Genomic DNA, 20,256 nt, shown 5'->3' on the forward strand with positions numbered 1-20,256 from the left:
CTATCTTCGCAGGCAGGACTAGTCATAGGTGGAACGAGCTGGCCATATTGTAGACTTTCTATAAGTCCTTTCCTATAATTGGGGATGAATAAGCGAAGGATTAAGCGAAGGTCGACTTGTGGCAAGTCTAGCCATATTGTGGAACGATCTGACTTTTTTGTGGAACGATCTGAACCTAGCGGGACAAAATCGTTCTGTGGGCAGATCTGGCTTACCCTGTGAACAGTTGTTTTCGTTCGGCCATGGATAGTAGTGACCTATAGTTTCTAATCCAGCCCCTTCAACTATCCATGGTTCGGCGTAGGAGAAACCATGCAACTGCTCGCATGGTATGCGGTGCCCGGCCATAGACAGCTTGGCTAGTCTCTTAAGCCTACAAGGTTCTTTAGAATTGCTGAGGCCTTGCAATTATCATGACAAGCTTTTCATCATACGGCATGATGCTGTACACCCTCACTGAAACTAACGAGGTACCAGTCGCAGTCCTCTGAAATGTTCTTGTCAAGGTCAGCAGTCAAGCGTGCACCGTACCATCCTCGGATACAAGTCGGGTCAGGAGGTAGTCAAACCATACTACAGTTCGCAAGTGTCCGAGGATGGCATCGTAAAGTAGCAAGACGCGACGCTCTACCAGCCTTAGCCTAATTGTGAATGAATTGAATTGAACTTGAAGTGAAGCCTGCGAGCAGGCTCTAGTGTTGAGTTTTCGCACTCTAGCGCTGCTTTCTGGCTTCTCGCTTTGGCCCGCCAGCGAGTTTGGGGAATGCGGGGTGGTGCTTAGAAACGAGTTTCCTTCGTTCAAATACATACATTTCACACAGTTTAAACAGCTTTTAATTTTGTCTTAACGTGAATAAAAAAGCGTTAAAATCATGGCGAGCAGTTTGCGCAATTGGTCCTTTACAAAAATATCTTGCAACTCTTGCATCAATAAGGACGCCCATGACATCGACATGAGAGCTGCATTGTTTCCACAGCTCACTGACTAACGTTTGTCATTATGGTGGAAATCGACAATTGAGAAGCTTTTCTTTCATTGATTTTGTTGAGAACTAAAATCAACCTCAATATGTTAGCCTATCAACGAAAAAGCTGAAACTGAACTAAGCTTAAACTCTTCCCATAAAATTAATTCCAGTGTTAGAATTTAGACAAGACACTAGTAGACTACGAGTAGTTCTTCTATTGCTTAGTCCGTCGTGCGTGACGCGAAAGAAAACTGCGAGAAAAAAATGGCCGCGCGAAATCGCCTCCAGGATTTCGCGCGGCCATTTCTCGCGGTTTTCTTTCGCGTCACGCACGACAGACCAAGCGAAAGAGGGACTACTTGTAGTCTAAGACACTAGCGACACAACGACACAATGACATAACGAAACAATCGCTTATGTCGGTAATGTAAACATCGACATGAAGACATCAAGAAAAGATCAGTCTACTTATGTCATTATGTTTATGCTGTTATGTTGCTATTATACCATTACAGGATGTTCATACTGCAAACATAACAGCAGAACGTCCTTCTTAAGTCGTTATGTCGCTAGTGTGAACCAGGCTTAACGGACCACTGGCATTTCACCTTGGTTCCATAGTTTGTCTGTTTCTTCGTCAAATTTGAGCAGAAGTAAGACTTCCGGCACCAGGACACTAATAGCCTTTGGTTTCATGAGAATGAAAAATAGCGCATGCGTCAAGTTTAGAAATCACGTGACTCCAGTAATCACGGAGAATTTACCCCTTCCTTATTACCAACCAACCAAACCATCCCAAGAATATTAACCTCGTGATGATTCACCTCGTGGGGGAACGAAGCTGCTCATTTGCTTATAAAGACTATAAACACTATTTAAAACTAAATTTACAATGGACAAACCTTAAACCAACCTTATCCTCAAAACTTTGCTATGCTATTCAATTCAGTTACCGCTTTGATTGCAATACGACCGCTGTAATTCTCGAGAAATTATTCCATTTCAAATTGTAATACCGATAATTTTACAAAAATTTCAGCTAGAATATCTCTCACCATAAAAGATATCGAGTCTCCAGGAAACTAACCACGGAAAAGATGCTAACTAATGGAATCTAGTTATGTTAACCCATCTAAACACATAAGAGTTGACGATTTAAAAAAAAAAAATTATTACGGCAGCATAAAATAAGCGACGATTGTACTGAGAATCAAATGAATACTTTCATATCTAACGCCCGTAATGTAACGTGAAATTAACAATAATAATAATTATTTCGCTGTACAAATAAAAAAAGAAACTGGCTACGCGCTAAAAATATGATAATCTCTTGCTATCACTATCATGGTTTTTATGGTCACGAATCAGCGACTTGCGTGACGTTTCGTGTCTTTGGTTCAAGTCAATAACTTGCGAGGTGCAACATGACTGAAGCTTGCGTGGCAAGTCAGTAGCCTGTATGACGTATCAATCCCGCCCTTATAAGTCAGTAACAAGCAACAGTTTGTTGCTAGAGGCACTCTGTTCCATGTTTGGCGAGAACAATGGCGAATCAGCCTGTAAAGAAAAGCACCACACAAGATTAGACCCAGCGAGAAAAGTCGTTGGAAATGTTCAGTACGTTTATTCTCACAAACTGCTGCCTTTAATTTGTTGTGAAAGAGGTAAAGAAAAAACAGAAATTAATGAGTGAAAATCGACAAACAGCGGCATTGTCACGTGCTGTATTACTCACCCGATTTTCTGTTGCACTGAACAAGTTGTCGATATGGAGTGGAGCAGGCTTGCTGTTTGAAGGTGACCTGAAAGAGACAGCAGAAAATACTTCTCATCTAGGTAATCAAATAAACAAACAAATACGAAATAAGTAAAATGGAGAAGGGGCTTACTACAGTATCTAGGAGTTAACTAGGGACAAGCAATGAAACTACAAAGTTTCGACAAAAAATGTTGAAGAAATTCTTCATCAGTATTTACCCCTAAGAATAAAAGAACGATGAAATAAATAGCGTGTGAACTTACATCTTTGCAAGGTCATTCAAAGAATGCGTTCTGTGTCTCCTGAAAGACTGCTTATTTTCATTTCTGGAAAAGAAAAGGACTATTAATCACAATGTGTTTACACAACACGTCAGACTAACATGCAGATAATTTACAAATTATGGTAAACTTTAAACTCAAGTCAGACTAGTACACGCTCTTACCCCTGGAGATTATTAATTTCTTGCTTTTGATTGAAAAATGTACGCAAATCAGGCAGTGAACTTCGCCTCCTGAAATAAAACAAACAGCACACAAAGTTACAAGAGACGGAAACCAAAGTAAAAGTTGCACCAAGAACTACTTGAAAAGGATCAAGGGCTGCAACAGTTCGCCGGCTAGTTTACAGGTATTACACATACAACAAATAAAACTGAAAATCTTAATAATAAACTCCGTAGATAAAAGCCTGGAAAATTGTCAAAAATTTAACATCAAGGTAAAAACCAACAATAGTTAATACTATACTCAGTCTTACTGGTGACCAAAATCTAATTTCTCATACAGTATCAAAACATTTGTCAAGCAGACAGCTGAGGAGAATGAAGATAATGATCAGTCAACCCCGCTTAGATCTATCACATATTCTCAGAACTAAATAAAAGTAAATATTGGTTCAGTAGTAATGAGAATTAACATTCACTGCACTAACAACTGATCTAAACCTTTTTTGTCTCGAATCATCTTTTCCTCGAAGCAATTTTTCATCCGAAGCTGAGATCCCATCAAGATACGTGAAGCGCTTTCTGTGTTCCCACTTGTTTCTATTGTTTGGGATAAATACGTGAAAGCTTCTCTGGTCGTCCACAAGATAATTGCCTGGTTTCCCTGAACCATCATCAAGATCTGTTTCCAAGAAATTTGGCGCATAAGGTGCATTTGGTGGGACCCGGATGTCTGGGCGAGCGGGCGTGGGACTCGCGGACATTCCGGATATTTTCCCGCTCTTTAACTGGCCGCGCGTTCTGTCCTTTTTGGGTTGTTCTGATTTCTTTTCAGGTTCTTTGGAGTTCCTCATCAGATCCATAATTCGAAGGTTGCGTTTAGAAGCTCTTCCAGAAGTGGGTCTTTCACAAGCTACCGAGATACCGGAATCAACATCCGTTTCAGGCAGGGAAAAAATGTCAAGGGGAGGTTTCTTGGCTTGGGAAGTTTTAGTCATGCCAGCGAAAGACTTGTTACGCGTCGCTTTCTTGTCTGCTCTTGGAGAAACAGAAGAAGATGATGAGCCTGCAGCGTCATCTTTTGCATTAGCGTCCGCGTGTCGGACTCGAACATTTGCAGGGAGTGAAGCCGATCTCGCGTGAATCATGTTCTTAGGTCTATTGTCAGGAAGGCCGCCAGAAATGCCCGTTTTCATCGGAACGCTTTTGACTGGCTCACTTGAAGTGCGGATTGATTCCGAAGACTTGTCGTCGATCTTCGTAACCTGTGACGTTGACGGTAATGAGATAGCCCCATCAACAGTAACTTGTGAGGACGAGGCTTGTTCGTCATCTTTCAATTCTCTGTCAGGTTTATAAACATGGCCATTGGAGTTAGACCTTGTAGGAAGCTCCGTGGTTATCACAGTTCGTCCGGTGAGACTTGTCACTTTCATGGATTCTGCTTTTCTAACTCCTCGACGCGTTTTAGCTCCAGGCCCTTCAAGGAAAAGATATAGGTGTTTAACTTCACTCACATCTTAGAAAGGTTCAACAAGCTGAACTACCGCCGAATATCCCCCCCGCTAGACAAACGAATGAGTCAGTGGCAATATGTCGCGAGGCTAAACAACACAGAGTTTTCATTCAAACTCCTTTGTTAGCAAACCTGGCGGCTGTCTCTCAGAATTAAACCACGAATCCGGGGAACAAAAATGACAAATTTAAGTTTTTTCAGCTGCTACTACGTTATCTATGCAGAAAATAACTATTGCCTCCTGAAATACTTCTTTCGAACCCAAACAAACATTAAACGACAAATACAGCTGAGAGGTCCAATAACTAAAATCAACCAATCAGAATGCTTTATTCCCAATGACATGGACCGGGTAAAGTTAAAACAACAGTTTCTTGTTCAATCAGAAGTCGTGCAATAAATTTCTTATTACGCATTGGCCATCGTTATGTTCATTATGGACCTCGCTACGTTAGAAAAGTAGTGTCACTCAAGGCCTAAGGCCAACATTCTCCCAAAATGTCCCTTGCAATAGCTTAACAAGACATAAATTAATATGGACGGTTCACCTTGGAGGGCTAATTCACGCATAAAACATCAAAAGAAACAAAGAACAACTTCGAACTGCACAACCAAATTAATAAAAATTCAGACGTTTCAAGGCAAGAAATCGAATGATAAAGAATTTATGAAAGCAATGTGTATACGAATTCATAAATTACCCATGTTGTTTTTAATTCTAGATTGTTCAAGATCCATAACCGCATCTATTCTAAACTGAGCTGACAAATGTTCAGGTATAATTAACTTACGAAGTCGACAGTTCTTATGGCATCGTTACAGCGTACTTGTAAACAATACTGACTTACGCGAACTTTAACTCGTCTACTATCATCTTAAAATGACTTGTTATAATTATCAAGTATTAGTTACTATGATAGCATAACATAACCACTGTGATGAGATTATAACAGAAGTAATACAAAATGAGTGCGAAACCACAGACATCCAAAGCAACTAAAGAAACGCATGTCAAGGCTCACTAAAGAAAGTGTCCCTAAACAAGATTATTTTGAATTACCTAGGTAATTGCTGGGGTACCTCATAAGTATTCACAAGAACATGACGATTTTGTAGATAACACGTCTATTAAAATTTACCTTCCCTAATGAAATTAAATTCCTGTCTTCCAAATGTACCCTTGGCTGAAAACACTACATTACATGATGTATCTGGTTGAACCTACTCGTTTACCTCTAACTAAGGCAGCTGAAAACGGCAATGACATATGGCAATTATGACAAACCTTGTATAAAGTGCCGAAGAGATCGCTGAAAATTTGCTTTCTTGGAAGATGTAAATTTCATGTCCGAATGCCTTGAACGGAGGCCGAAGTAATAACCACAGTTATTTTCCGTTATTCCTCGAAAACAGGAACACGACTTTGCCCTGCAGCAGTATTTAAGTGTAGTCGGCTTGCCGGCGCGTCTCCTTACTAACGCTTATATTTTGCCACATTTGAATTAACAACATGACATAACATAAACAATGAAAAACGCCTGTATGTTCAAGAATTTTCCACGAGTTGATAAAGCGAAACAATCGAGGCACATGAATATATTCGGCTCAAAGACGAATGAAAAACAACTCAAATTTTGGCAATAAAGTCTCGAATTTCTAACATGAAGGCTATATAGCAACAGTGATCGCGACTCTTTACACATGTCAAAAAAAAATAATAATAGCAGTTTCGAATAAAACGGATCACTACTGTAAAGACAGCAATTGAAGGAGAAACCCCTCAGGCAAAATGTGAATTATTCAAAACAAAACGAAAATTCTTGGAACATTCAAATTACAGGTAACACTTACATTTGGAATTAAGCCACATTTAGGCAGAGTTTGATGAAGTTTGGTCAAAACTAACCTCATGTTACACTTACAGTTCGTTAATTTACATGTACGACTAAACATTGCTCGAAGACGTCTTCGCATTACTTCTTTGCTAATGAATACAAATGAATCAGGAACAACTTAATCATTTGCTTAAAACTTTCCTCAACCTCAAATACGTTTGATCAAATATTTCTCCTCAGCCCGAGCAATAAAATGTCAGTCACACTGAAAAAAACGTCTAACCTCTAATTTTTAAAAGCGGATAATTTTTCAAATTAACACGTGCAGGCGCGTCAAAATATACAAATAAAAACTATGAAACCTCAAAAGTTATTAGTTACTTGAACATCCTTCCTTGAAAATACAGCTGAACACAGCAAGGCAGCTTCAAATAAAACTTGCTAGAAAGTTCTTTGTCAAAAGCACAAAGAATTGTCTGACGGAAACAATATAGGAAATAGCTTCAAAATTATGGAAATGCAAGGGCTTGGCTAAATTACATCCTGTACTCTATTCTTTATCATAGTATCACCAATTACGGTCAAACCAAGTGAAGCGTACCTCTGAAGATTACATTAAGGAATTGATTATTTGAATATTGAACCCGCTAGTCGTTTCAAGAATGCAATAATAAATTGATTATTGGAAAATTGAACCTACTAGTCGTTCCAAGAATACGGCTACTGGGTTTAATGTTAAAAACAAAATTAATTTAATATTGATTCTTGAAATGACTAGCGAGTTCAATATTCAAATAATCAATTTATTAATGTAATATTGAGGGGTACGCTTCACTTGGTTTGACTGCAAGAGTATGAGAAAACCGTGATCTCAAAAACTCAACTACATTTGACAGATAAGCATCTATAACTGTTCCAGTTTGTTCCGTTCCTGTTGGTCCAGTTCTGATAGCCACCCGCCTGAGCTTCCTTGAGCTTCTTCTGTGTTTTCAATTTCTCCCTAAATGTCATTTACAAACTGCACTCTACGTTTCTTAACAAAAAGACATCAAAACAGAAAAAAAATAGAAAGTGACTTGTTTGTGCTTTTCCTGGTAAACTTTTAACATCTATCCTGGGATTCAGAGACCCCTATGAGTATAAACCCTGAATAATTAGCGTGGTATTGACTGAATTGGGCCTAATTTTCTGGAGGCTTTTATGCTTTCATTGATTTTGTAGAAATCTTCTAAGCTGAACTCTCAGTTGCAAACTGTAAGTGTCCATGTTTCTAGCTTAAAAGTGCTATTCGAGGACGCACCACAAATAAAAAATAAAAATAAAAGAAAAATGGAAAATATTGACTATAAGCCTATCTAATCTAAAATTGTATACAGAGAAAAATATACTAAATTTATAGATTAAAATGTAATTTCAATCAAGTTCTAGAGTGAAATGAGAACACTTGGTTTTAGAAGAGGTAGTCTGCCCGAGTGGTTAGGGCGCTGGTCTTGAAATCCGGAGATCGCGAGTTCAAGTTCTGTTCTGATCGCTAGCTGGTTTTGATACACGGTAAACTCGAATTCACCTCCTCGGCCATGCTTTCGGAATGCTTGTAAATAGCCAACTGGTCTACCTCCTGCTAGTTAGGGTTTTCAACCTCCGGGTTGTTATGCTTCAATTCGAATTATTTCTTTCTGAAATTTAATTTCTCGGCCCCACTAGCCTTTGGCCACAGACAATCAGTGATCGAAGGTAAATAACCGTTATTTATCCAGACATGTGCACAGCATCTACTTACCGAAGTACAATGGCGGTTTAAGGATCCGGAGCTGGTCAATTGTGTTCTGATGTTTATCTCCATCGTCATACTCCACATAGTACTTGCCATGTTCAATGCCAATCACTTTACCTGACAGCTTGGCGGGAAGACTCGGCCAATGAGCGATCACTCGACTCCCTGGAGAAATAAAGGTAATCCACATTAGACTGCTACCAAGCAGTTTATAGCCAACAACACCGAGCCCCTGACATGATAAACACCCAGTTGATATTCATTTACAGAGGTCTGTGGCTAAAATATCTCATGGGGAGACATCGTTGTGTTGCTTTATAGCACAGAGTTAATTACGTTTCCAAGAATCCGTATGTTACTTGCGTCAATTTAAACATGGAAAAATATATCTTTAAGTGTCCAAGAGATATGAGAGTAACGTTCCAAATGAATGTCCTTCTCTCAGGTAGCCAATTTCCGATCACACCTTGATTACAGTTTAAATCTTGCGTTACAATTAGTCACACAATTCTTTGTTATTTACTATCGGCTATTTCAAACTCTCGCTATTTCGAACGATTTTTCGTTTCCCACTAGGAGTTCGAAATAGCGGAGTTCAACTGTGTTTCTAAAGATGCTGTTACTTTGCCTATCTGTCAGATTCTGTGAGTTACGAATCATATCGTTTTATACTGGTTTGCGTTATGAAGCTTTCTTACCAACTTCCAAGTCGCTAATCTCGGGCACTTGATCAAACACAACACACTCAGTGTCAGCACGGTCATGCGCAATAGTGTCTCCATTATCAAACTTGATGTGCAGCATTTCTCCCAGACCCGTCACTTCTCCTTTGTAGAAGTCGCCATTCAACGCTTTGCCCCACACTCGAGAACCAACCCGAATAAAACCTTAAAAAAAACAAACAGAATTCTCTTAGATTCCTCCAATATAAAACAATCACCCTTAATTGTTCTACTCAAAAGTGAAGGATTTATAATCAGCATCTGATCTGTCTTTGTTACTTATATTACGTTAGTGAATCAACACAAAAACGTACGTGCAAACTGATGTGAAAGAAAACATCCTCAAAGACGAAGTACCTAAACAGTTTGCGTTAAAAGACTTCCGATAAACTTGATAACGCAGGATAGTACTTTAACAAGACGTACGCGGAATCTAGTACCAGTAATTATGAATTTGCAGCTTAAAGATTCGGCTATTCTTAAGAGCTCGGATTACTTGCACATTTCAAATTGGAATGAGTTAAATACCTCAGTGTTCAACTTGTACTGCTATGAATGACATCAATGCCTTCATGTACAATTCAATCCATAATTTTCATGGCACAGATGTCGAGACATAAAAAAGTGTCGCGCGGATAAAGTTAAGGCCTTTTTCAGATGACAAATTATCAAGAGACACACATTCAGTACAAACACGATAGAGATTCCTCGTAACTTGTGATGAGGATTCTCTTGACATCTGCTTTTACGGCTTATGCTGCATCCATGTCTGTAGCAGAGTTCTTGTCTTCTTAGATGTTTGCTTCAAGAGTATTAGTCGAACAGGACATCAGATTGCGTAGCGTTTAAATGCATATCATGAAACGATGGTAATGAATGACCGTATTCTCAGTTTTTTTACTCTCTCGAACACCTGGAGGCAAAATCAATTTTGAAAACCGCCTACAGAGCGTGGAACAAGCCGAATTTAAAGCCGGCTTACAATAGTGACTCACCATCATAGATAGAACTGCCTGGGCTAAGCATTGTACAGCTCAATGATAAATTGAACAAGAGCCAAATTAATGAATAAAAGTGAGATCTGTCAAGAATTTTATCATGAAACTGCGAAAATCTTTAAAGCGAAATGAAAACGCATCAACAGTGCTACAATGAATTCACGAACAAAGAGTTTTTTCAAGTCTCAAAATGTTTTAATTAATACTGATGACGAGGCAATTAGGAGTTTATTCGCACATCAGTCTTGAGATAAACTGTTGCGTTGCCTTTAATCTGTGAAATCTGATTTCGAAAAGAATTCTAGATAAAAAGTCAAGTAAATCTAACACCAATCTTTAACTCAAGCGAACAGGTTCACTTACCCACTGTTGGCCTTCTTGAAAATCGTTCGCTTGTTGCCCTGAAATAAAAATTCACGTAAATAAGTCGTACTTTAAACAACCACTCACGGACTTTGAAATGCGTCTTGTAATCCACCTGTTAAAACGCTATTGCAACCTAACCCCTCTTTTCCAAAAAAACGACGGGCTTTTAACACCTTTTCGCACGCTGTCACAAACAATTGCGCAGAATTAGTACAAACTTGGAAACTTTTCCGCCGAATGTCGAAGCCAAGCCATGAGAAAGCTTCTGCGAGGAATCAACAAGAGTTGTGAGGTTAAACATGTCGTGCACTTTACCTTAAAAAGCAAAATCATTGGGCGAAACAAAACGACAGCGGGTACGAAATAAAACTCTCTACAAATAGAAACAAACAAATTACGTACACTATGGTTTCGTTGTAATTGTATCCGAACTCAAATTCGTAACTAGCCAATCAGAAGTCTTGTTTACTGTCCTAGCATCCTCGACCTGAAGGCCGGATTTTGGGGGCGCCTCGACAGCATCTCAGGCTCGTATGATCTCACAATAAGTATTGGTTCGACTGCATCTCGCCAAAATACGAACCACGGCTCGATTAAACTCGCCTGATTACTGATGTGCCGCCGAAGCGACCAATAAAGTCCGATTAGCCAATATCTAGTTTAAAAAAACGTGCCAAAGTGTAAAGTAAGGCCCAGTTCAGACGCTGAACTTTTCATGGCTGAACCTAAGGTCCCAGTTATATGGTCTCGGGTACCCGAGACAACCCTGCCCGCGAGGCTACTTTATCGAGCGTTGATATGTGAAAACGTAGTCCCTGTAGGCCGAATCAAAGTTGACCTTGCATGATTATTCATAACCCTTACTGACTAATCAAGTGTGCAAATATCCCTCTTTCTTTGAGTTTCCTTCGGTCATTCGATCACAGTTGGTTTTGCTGAGTTAATTTTCACTTCTTTGATAGGAATTTCTGCTTTAAATCCTAAATCTAGGCATTAGGTGACCCTCGCTACGCCGAGAGTTGTCCCGGTCAGGCGAACCAAAGTGTTTATATGAAGAAAAGTTGTCCCGCTTCCCAGGGTTACCCTACCTGCCGAGACGAGACAACTCGCCCACCCGAGTTGACTTCCCCCCCCCCCCCCCCACCCCCCGAGACGCGTTCGCGATCCTAATTCAAACGGTTGGTTGAATTTTGCAAAGAAATAAGCGAAAAGTTACCTCGGCAAGGGCAACTCGTGTGGAGGGTTGTCTCGGGTACCCGAGACCATATAAATGGGGCCTAATACGTTGAATTAAGTACACGAAAAGTTCGGCGTCTGAATCAGTTAAGAACGGCTAGTTGAGTTTGGAAGAGCTGAGCCGTTCTTCCCACCTAGCACAGCCGGGAATTTCGGTTTTGGAACGGCTTTGACTTCGAACTTTTCCTGTGCCGAACCTAATACATTAATTATTATAACACATAATATTTTACAAGCAGTTTACACTTTTCCTAATAATCGCAGATATTTCGACGTGTTTTGGTTCAAACTAAATAAAGTTCGGCGAATTAAGTTCGACGTCGGAATCAACAGTCGTGCTTTTCATAATTTGGTCGGTCCAAATTCGCATTAAATAGGCTCATGAAAAGTTCGGTGTCTGAGCTGGGCCTAACGGCCATTTGATTGCATCACTCTCTTGAATTTCACAGAAGTCTGTGCGTTGAAAGCAAAGTAATTTTATTGTAACAAGAAATAAGGACCGCTTATACATGTACGAGCTACTCTTTACAGAGAGTGTTAACTCTTTAGGTTACCTTTGAATCTTATAAGATTTCCTGGCGCTCATTCTCGCATCTCTTTGAGCTTGGTGTTCTGTTCTTCCACTGTAAAAAAATGTCAAGTACAAAGCTGGTTAACCATCTACCCTCCCCTGATTTAACTTATCTTTGAAGAGAAGTGGTCATTATAAGATTTCAACAAGAGCAAAATGTATGGATCGGAGCATGTTAAAGGTGGCTGGTTTGTACGAAAAACGAAACAGTAATATAAACACCAATGTACTGCAACGCTAAAGAGAACACCGTTACGATAGCAAAAACCTTAAATGTAACGCTTCTGTATTGTAACGCTAATAGGAACACTGTCACGATAATGCAAACAGTGTAACGCTAGTACAAACAAACAGTAATGTTATACAGACACTGTAACGTTGGTGCACAAACCTGAATCTGTAGCGAGAACCAAACCTCAAGAAACTCGCAGTTCTCGTTGGCTTGTTGGTTGGTTTCACTAGTCTGTAGCAAAAGATCAAAAATGGGGATTGTTAGGTAATTGGCGGGAATTAAAGTTTGCAGAATAGCAGTTTCTTAAGGTTTTGCGGTATCAAGTTTTTGCGATTCCAGCAAGTCGTTCAAACTTGGAATTAGAACGTTGCCGCAACACAATGCTACCTTTTAAACTGTACATTGTTTATATGCATTCAAAAGAAACAGTATTGAAATAAAATTGCTTGCTTTGGCAACTTTTTGTGCTGGGGGAATCTCTGAAAAAAGCGGAACATTTCCTCAGAGTATATACGAATAGTGGGTTCAATTAAACTCTAATAGCATTACCTGAAGAATGTATGGTGTTCAATGGCGCTCTTCCAGAGGTGCTTAGCATCATGGGAACTGAGACAGGTGAAGGTATAGCTCTCTGTGTGTTTTGAATTCTGGAAGAAAATAGGTCCGCAAGGCGTACATAGTGGTAAGTAATAGCAGATAAATAACAAACACCACCCAAAGCATATAATGGCTATTCCGCCAGGAAAACATAATGAAAGATAACCAGCCCTCAGACAAAAGATCACATTGTAGAAACTAGCAATCCAACACGGGGGCAAGAAGACTTTGCCCTTGAGAAAACATGTCTCCTTAAATTTCGTATGTGTCACAATAATTTGAGGGGGGATTGTACTATTCCTGCGACTTTCCGTCACTCATTGTGCAGTAACAGTTATAAAATTAACATTCAACAAAATGTCAACTTTATAAACACAGTCCTCACAAGCTCTTACCTCTTGGTAGTCCAAAAGAAACCTGTTTTTCTTAAACGATATTTTGGTTATCTTTTGCCTGGAGGATTGAAAACAAATGCAATGCTTGAGCTTAAATTCATTAACATCATGAATCTGCTATTATAAACAACTTTTCCCAGTATACTCGCCCTGTTCCATTTGAATACTTACCAAGGAAAAATATTTCTCCTCTCCTTGTCCTTGATGAGCAAAACACCACGGGGAGTTAAACCTAACTGACACTCCACTTTATTTCCCCCCTGAAAAAAATGTTCAAAATTCAAATAGTAATCATTGTTTATCAATGCAAATACTGTAGTACTGCAAAGAGAGTAACAGAAAAAAATAGACACAAGAGTTTATAATATCTTTGGAATCTCAGTGGAGGTTACCAAGTTCAATTTTACAGCATGTGACATTTTACAGGGCTGTCGTTAAGTTTTGACTCACCTGTAGCCTTAAACTTCACACATGCAACAAACTTGTTACTTTGTGGATGAATTGCATCAACAAAAGGCAATTTCATCCATAACATCAAGGGCCTATCAAACATACTCAGCCATAACAGCTGTTAGGGGTTACGACACTTACTGACAGCCCTGTTTCATATAATAAAACAACTCACAATAACTCTTTTGCTAAATGTTGGAATTATAAGTGATTTAAAAACCTGACAGATTGCTTACCACAACAGAATGCATGTCAACGCCATAAAATTCCATGTTCTTCACAATCTTCAGAAAGTTAACCTCGCACTCAGCTGGGTTTAAGCCTCTACAATCAAACAATAATCAAATGTCTGTTAACTTAAATCTAAAAAATGACAAGTTATGTTTCTTATACTCTTTCAACAGTGTGAGCAATTATCATAATTACACAGACTTTTTTTTCTCTATTTGTGTTTTTTCCCTTTTGGTGGTCTGTTTTTATATGGGGTTCTGACTCCTTTACAGATCATCCATATGGCTTAATTTTATTATTTGCAGTCATTAAATTGTAATGAAGAATAAAGACTTTGCGGTGCTGTGAGCATGTTAGGATACAAATTAACTTCCCACAGGTTGGGAAGGGTTTTAGGTGTGAATAGCATACTTACATCAGAGCTTTGTGTTTCTTGTGTATCTCTTTCTCCAGTTCTTTGGTCTTAAATGAAAACAAACAAACAAACAAAATGAAAAACTAAATATAAATGTTAACCACGTTGTTTCTCTGTTTAATTATAAGGTGGCATGTGTGGCCATACCTGATTTGGAATAAACTTGAACTCTGTTATGTATTCTGTTGTTTTTTCGTGGAGTTCTGGATCAAAGTCTCCAAGGTGAGCTGCATGGAAGGAGATCAATGAACTCATCAACATCATACACTGTTACTGATTAACATATCCTTAACTACACTATTTATTAACCAAGGGTGAGGTCTTCACAGGAAAATATCACACTAAGACTTTGTCATTAACTAAGTGTTAGTAAGGGTGATAAGACAAAGCCAAGGTTTGAGATTTTCCCATAAAGACCAAACATTCAAGGTTAATTATATGGCTTACAAAGACAAAACTTTTGCTTTGTTTTGCAGGCACATAATCAACCTGTGAGCATTACAGGAGAACAATGCTCTAGAATTAGCCAATCAGAGTGAGTATTATATCTGCTACAAACACAGGTCATATAAAATATGTAATAACCCAACTAAACCTACTGTAGCTAATAAAGAAATTGTATGATTTCCAGCACATGAAAAAAAGAATGTGTTCTCTAGAGTAAATATCACACCTAGCTCACTTGAAGAAACACAGAAAAAAACAAGCCTTGAACTTCTCTAATCAAATACTTCATGAAGTGAACATACAGAAAATCATCTAATATATTAGAAAATAGAGAAATATCTAAATAATTATTTATAGAAATGTGTACACGATGTGTACCAATTGTTACACTGAATGTTCTTCCTAAAAATTGTGTGAATTAAAAAGTAAATGAAAACCACTGGTTGTATCTTATTATTTGCAAGCTAACGATAAACTACCAAACTAAATCCAACAAAGCTGTAATTATATAAATCTACCACTTAATAATTGTGTGAGAAAAATATATTCAAAGGACTCTAGACATCAAGCAAGTTTGTTGAAAAAACCACATGTACTTCACACAGACTCTTTAGCAACTTACACTGCAAACTGTAACCAGTTAAGTCAACACCAATCTTTAGTGGAACTGCCAGCCTGTGAAAAAAATACATTTACATTTCACAACTTATTATTGCATTTAGTGTCAATGTCTTGCACAGTCTCTCTTATAATGCCATTAATTACCCCTTTCCCCTTTCTGTGTAAAGAATTATTTTACTCACTTTCCTTTGGATATGTCTTGTTTGATTTGTAGAAAGAAATGGTATCTACAGAATAAGAAGATGGTTAACTGTCAGCAATCAGTGAAGATTGAATTCTGAATTTTTACTACACATTAACGCCCAAGTCGCTAGTGGAGGGAAGGTGCCTACGAAGCCTGGGGGCTGCAACCGTAGTCACATCCCCAAGGCGCTAGAACACGCGACTCGCCTGCCCAACCCGCAATTAAGCCATGAGGCCCCCCGCGCCAGGCCCCCTACAGGCACCCATCACACTCAAGCCAGATGCCTCAGGGGAAAGAAAAAAAAAAATGAGAGGGGGGGGGGGGTTAGGGAGGGAATGCTGAGAACCGCTAAACTACTATAATTCAACCCACAGCGCCACGCTAACAGAGCAACGAACACACTGCAAGCACATGGGATGACAACACACATACTAACCAAGAATACCGCTGGACAATGTCAGCCCCAGGGCTCCTACAGCCATACGACTGCTGCAAATGCTACAGAATGCACCAAATGCTTAACAAACGCTAACAGATGGCCAAGACATTAACAAATGCCTACAAAAACGCTACTGACCAGACTAGCTCCTGGTCATAAACTGTGTAAAATTTCATTGAACTATTTCAAACACTACAGAACGCACCAAACGCTAAACAAACGCTAACAGACAGCCAAGACACTAACAACCGCCTACAAAAACGCTACTGAACAGACTAGCTTCTAGTTGTTAACTATGTTAAATTCCATTTAACTATATCTTCCAAACTACTTTCTCATCGTTTAAATTATTAGGCTCTGTAAACAAGACTCATTTTCTTAACTTAAATCTTGAAAACTGGCATTTGCTTTTACCTGGTAAGTTCCTCTGTCAGGTCTTGTGGTTCTGCAGCATAAAACCTTACTCTAAAGTGTAACGTGAAAGGTGGACCAACTAGAAACACAAATCATTAAAAGAAAATGTAGTCTGATCTACTCACTAAAAATAAAGATATTAAGCTAAATAAAAAATAAAGCCAGTCAAGATAAACTGGAAACAAGTGGTTAGAAATAGCAAGATAAACTGAAGTTCATTTTCAGATAAAGCAAGGTACTGAGAGGCATTGGATAGAAGTAATTAAAGTCCTGTACATTATGTAAAATTATCTAAGACTTGGCATGTTCCTGAAAAAGGTTAAGTGTATGTTGTTAACACAGGCCATGAGGAAATTATTTAGGTACATCCTCATCTTGCAACATACCTGTGCAATAAATAACAACCACCTTTTACTACAATTAACCTTCATGATACCTAATTTTGTTCTTATGGAGGAAGATGAGGACCTTAATTTGTAACTACCCTTACCAAGTACAAAATTTTCAGTTTTAAAAAAAAATTTCATCAGGTAAATTTCCTTACTTCTGACTTGTTTCTTGATTTTCTTCAATGGATTTAGCCAGTGCTGCAGGGAAAAAGAATTTGTTTGCATTTGACAATATGCTGTGATTAAAACAATCCAAAATAGTCAAGAATTTACATGCATCACATGAAAAGTACCGTAGCCTATTTTTGTTTCCATTGTAGAGAACTTGAAAACTTGTGTGTGAGTACAAAAAGTTCCAATGACTTTAAAGATTTTCAATTTTTGTCATTTTGTTATTTTTGCAACATGTACATTACCCAAGCATGAGGTCAAGGTGGCTGGATATTGGTTAAGTTCTCTTTTTTTTGCGAGTTTATGGAATGAGACAGAGTCGAGGTCCAATTAAACAGTCACGCAAAAAAAGAACAGGGCTAATATCCAAACATCTTGACCCAACAAAATTGGTCAATAAAGGATTTTCTATTTGCAAAAATAACACCCTTTACTTGTGGGACACAGTGGGTAATCCAAAGCAGGCAAGATAGCCCCATCTTGCCTGCTCTGGTAGCCAATCACAGTGCAGGATTCAGTTCATCTTGCCCACTCATGGATTTAGTCATATAATTACAAATCTTGACGACTGCTCTTTTACTGGACATATTTCCCATACCGAGACTTGATGTGTGTCCATAAACTGAAGGCCAAAGTAGTCTTTTTCAACCAGATCAAGATTCTTGAAAACAAGATCAAGGAGTTCTTGTCCTTTGGCTTTTTTCTGTTGAAATTCAACCAAGTCACAAGTTACACTTTGCAAAGAGCTGTATTATTATTATTATTATTATTATTATTATTATTATTATTATTATTATTATTGAATGAAAACTCTTATTCTACCTGCCAATGCAACTGATTAACTTTTCCATATAAAATGGTTTACCAATTGGAAACCATTGGAAATTTGCGCAATAAAAGTTGAAAAGCACTTTAGATATGTTGATATCAAATTTTATGTGCTCAGTAAAACGCCATTATCAAAATGATATGCACACCTTACTGTGACGTCATTATAAGGTCATCTGCTATGGTAAACCATTATAATGAGGTCAGACATTGAGAGACTTTTGCCATAGAACACTACAATTTCCATTTTTTTTGGTCAAAGTATGACAACTGAACAGAGAAAAACTTGTAGCCATTGTGTCATGGTGAGATTTTGCGTTGAATGAAAGCGATAAACACACTCTTTGAACGCTTGAAAAGTGAAAAAGTGGTAATAAACACCACCTTGTGGGCTAAATATGGATCAATTTATCAACAGGGTAGACCAGGTTTTGTCTTTGTATCGCAATTTTTGTGAGAAAAAAACACTTGTCACTTGTTCTTTAATAACAAATCACTCTGAACCACACATTTAGTGGCTTTTGTAAAAATAAACTTGCTAGAACTTGGAAATATAACTGAAATCACCACAGTTTACGCAAACAGACTCCAGACAATGGGCGACAAAAGTAGTTGAGACACTTCTAGAAAATGATGCTTTTTGATATTAAAGCACTCATTCTATTTTATTTGTATCTAGCATTAATTCTGTGATACCCCTGGCCCCCCAATTCAATGTTGTGTAGGCCTTGTGGTCTGTGCTGACTAAGAAATGAAAAATCAACATTGTTTGAAGGGGAAGGGGGGGGGGGAATGTTTCCAAGATGTTCGAAAATCGAATTTTACTGCCAAGTGTCTCAACACTTATGTCACCCATTGTAGGTATTGCTTTTTCTTAGTTATAGATGACAATATTTACATTTTTGACTCCTTAGTGCTTCAGGCAATACAGGAAATTAGGGCAAAACTTAAATACTTCCACATATGATATTACAGGAACGCTTTTTATGACATTCACTGATAATACACAGATGTCAGAGTCTTCCCACGAACACTCTCATGATGCTGCAAGGAAATGGATCTTCTATCTGAGACCATTAAAGAAACACACGCAAATAGCAGTCAAGCTTTGGGTGAAATACTAATGGTATTCACATCTTATTGACAATTGTTTACCAATATAATAAGAAACAAAAACAAATTAACTGTGATTCTCGGATTGTTATCTTCGAGGTAACTTCAATTTGTTAGTGTTCAATTGTAATGAACATTGCAACTTGTCTGTCACGTTACACAACCACAGGGGATATTAGGGGGGCGTCCATTTATGCACGAGGTTAAACATGGAGCCATGTCTAACGAATTCAAAACAAAACCACAATCCCAGCAGACGGATCTCACCATAACAAGCGAGATTTGACAAATTCAAGGTGACTAAGCGTAATCTAAATCCAAGAATGAAATTTCCGCCGGAACGCCCCACGTTGAAATCTGTTCGAAAGTTAAAGGTTAATCTTACTCCCGCACCATTCATTGTTCTTTTCCTATTATTGTGGTTAAAAACGGCTAAATACACAAAAACTGTTTTCAAAATAGGTGATGTGATCACCTGCAGATATAAACATTAACCGTAAAGGTACCTAACTGAATTCGAAAGCTACGGACGCATTCTATTGGGGAACAATTCATAAAATAAGCTTATATTACTTTCAAAAACATTAAGATTTTATCTCATCAAAGTAGATCCCAAAAGCTCACAGAGAGTATTCTGTTTTGTCTGACTACAGCAAATATTAGCTTTTTCTAGAACATTCCTTTTCAGACTAAACCGTGCATGAAGAAACTGTGAAACGTTATTAGCTTATTGACGGAAATTGGCCGTAGTCCGCAGAGAAATCATAAGAAAACAAACCATTTTAGTAACAGGTCAAAGTATCCCTCTAGAAACGTTGCAATGATGATATTCAGCTACTCGTATTCACATCAGGTATTGTTAAATTAAAATTATGGTAAACCTTACATGCAAATTGAACGAGAGATCACTGCCGTCAAGCAAAACGATGACATAGTCCAACGCCTGTTTGTCCTTCTTTTCTTCTTTGTCTTTGCCGAATCGCCTGCGAAATCTTCTGCTCAATCTGTACATGTTAGGACACGGTCAAAGTATTCGGTTCCTTGTCAGTTCAGTCAATAAAACACGGCTTTCAAACCGGCTACTTCAAAATAAAACCGTCGATTCCACATTTCATTTCTGGACGAATGTAATGAATATAT

The 20,256-nt window shown here is 38.4% G+C and overlaps 1 protein-coding gene across 2 annotated transcripts; it reads right to left on the reverse strand.

Annotated features, from left to right (window-relative positions):
- Positions 1 to 33: 33 nt before the first annotated feature.
- On the reverse strand, positions 34 to 20,255 carry LOC145487223 (uncharacterized). 2 transcript variants are annotated; one of them, XR_014049380.1, is made up of 23 exons: positions 20,003 to 20,255; positions 17,774 to 17,878; positions 17,160 to 17,202; positions 16,616 to 16,694; positions 15,761 to 15,805; positions 15,580 to 15,632; positions 14,658 to 14,737; positions 14,511 to 14,557; positions 14,101 to 14,188; positions 13,586 to 13,674; positions 13,415 to 13,472; positions 12,972 to 13,069; positions 12,582 to 12,653; positions 12,174 to 12,242; positions 10,381 to 10,418; positions 8,996 to 9,184; positions 8,304 to 8,462; positions 3,674 to 4,652; positions 3,173 to 3,241; positions 2,991 to 3,053; positions 2,704 to 2,770; positions 1,356 to 2,525; positions 34 to 1,179 (listed from the first exon to the last, which is right to left on the reverse strand). XR_014049380.1 is itself a non-coding variant. In XM_081465946.1 (22 exons), the coding sequence occupies exons 1-22, from the start codon at positions 20,126 to 20,128 to the stop codon at positions 2,448 to 2,450; spliced, it is 2,694 nt and encodes an 897-aa protein (XP_081322072.1). In that variant the 5' UTR covers positions 20,129 to 20,255; the 3' UTR covers positions 34 to 2,447. The 2 variants fall into 2 exon arrangements, 1 of the variants encoding a protein (XP_081322072.1); XM_081465946.1 differs by having other exon boundaries at positions 34 to 2,525.
- Position 20,256: the final 1 nt, after the last annotated feature.

This window comes from Orbicella franksi, chromosome 5 (assembly GCF_964199315.1).
Source record: "Orbicella franksi chromosome 5, jaOrbFran1.1, whole genome shotgun sequence".
In the NCBI taxonomy this organism is placed as follows: domain Eukaryota; kingdom Metazoa; phylum Cnidaria; class Anthozoa; order Scleractinia; family Merulinidae; genus Orbicella; species Orbicella franksi.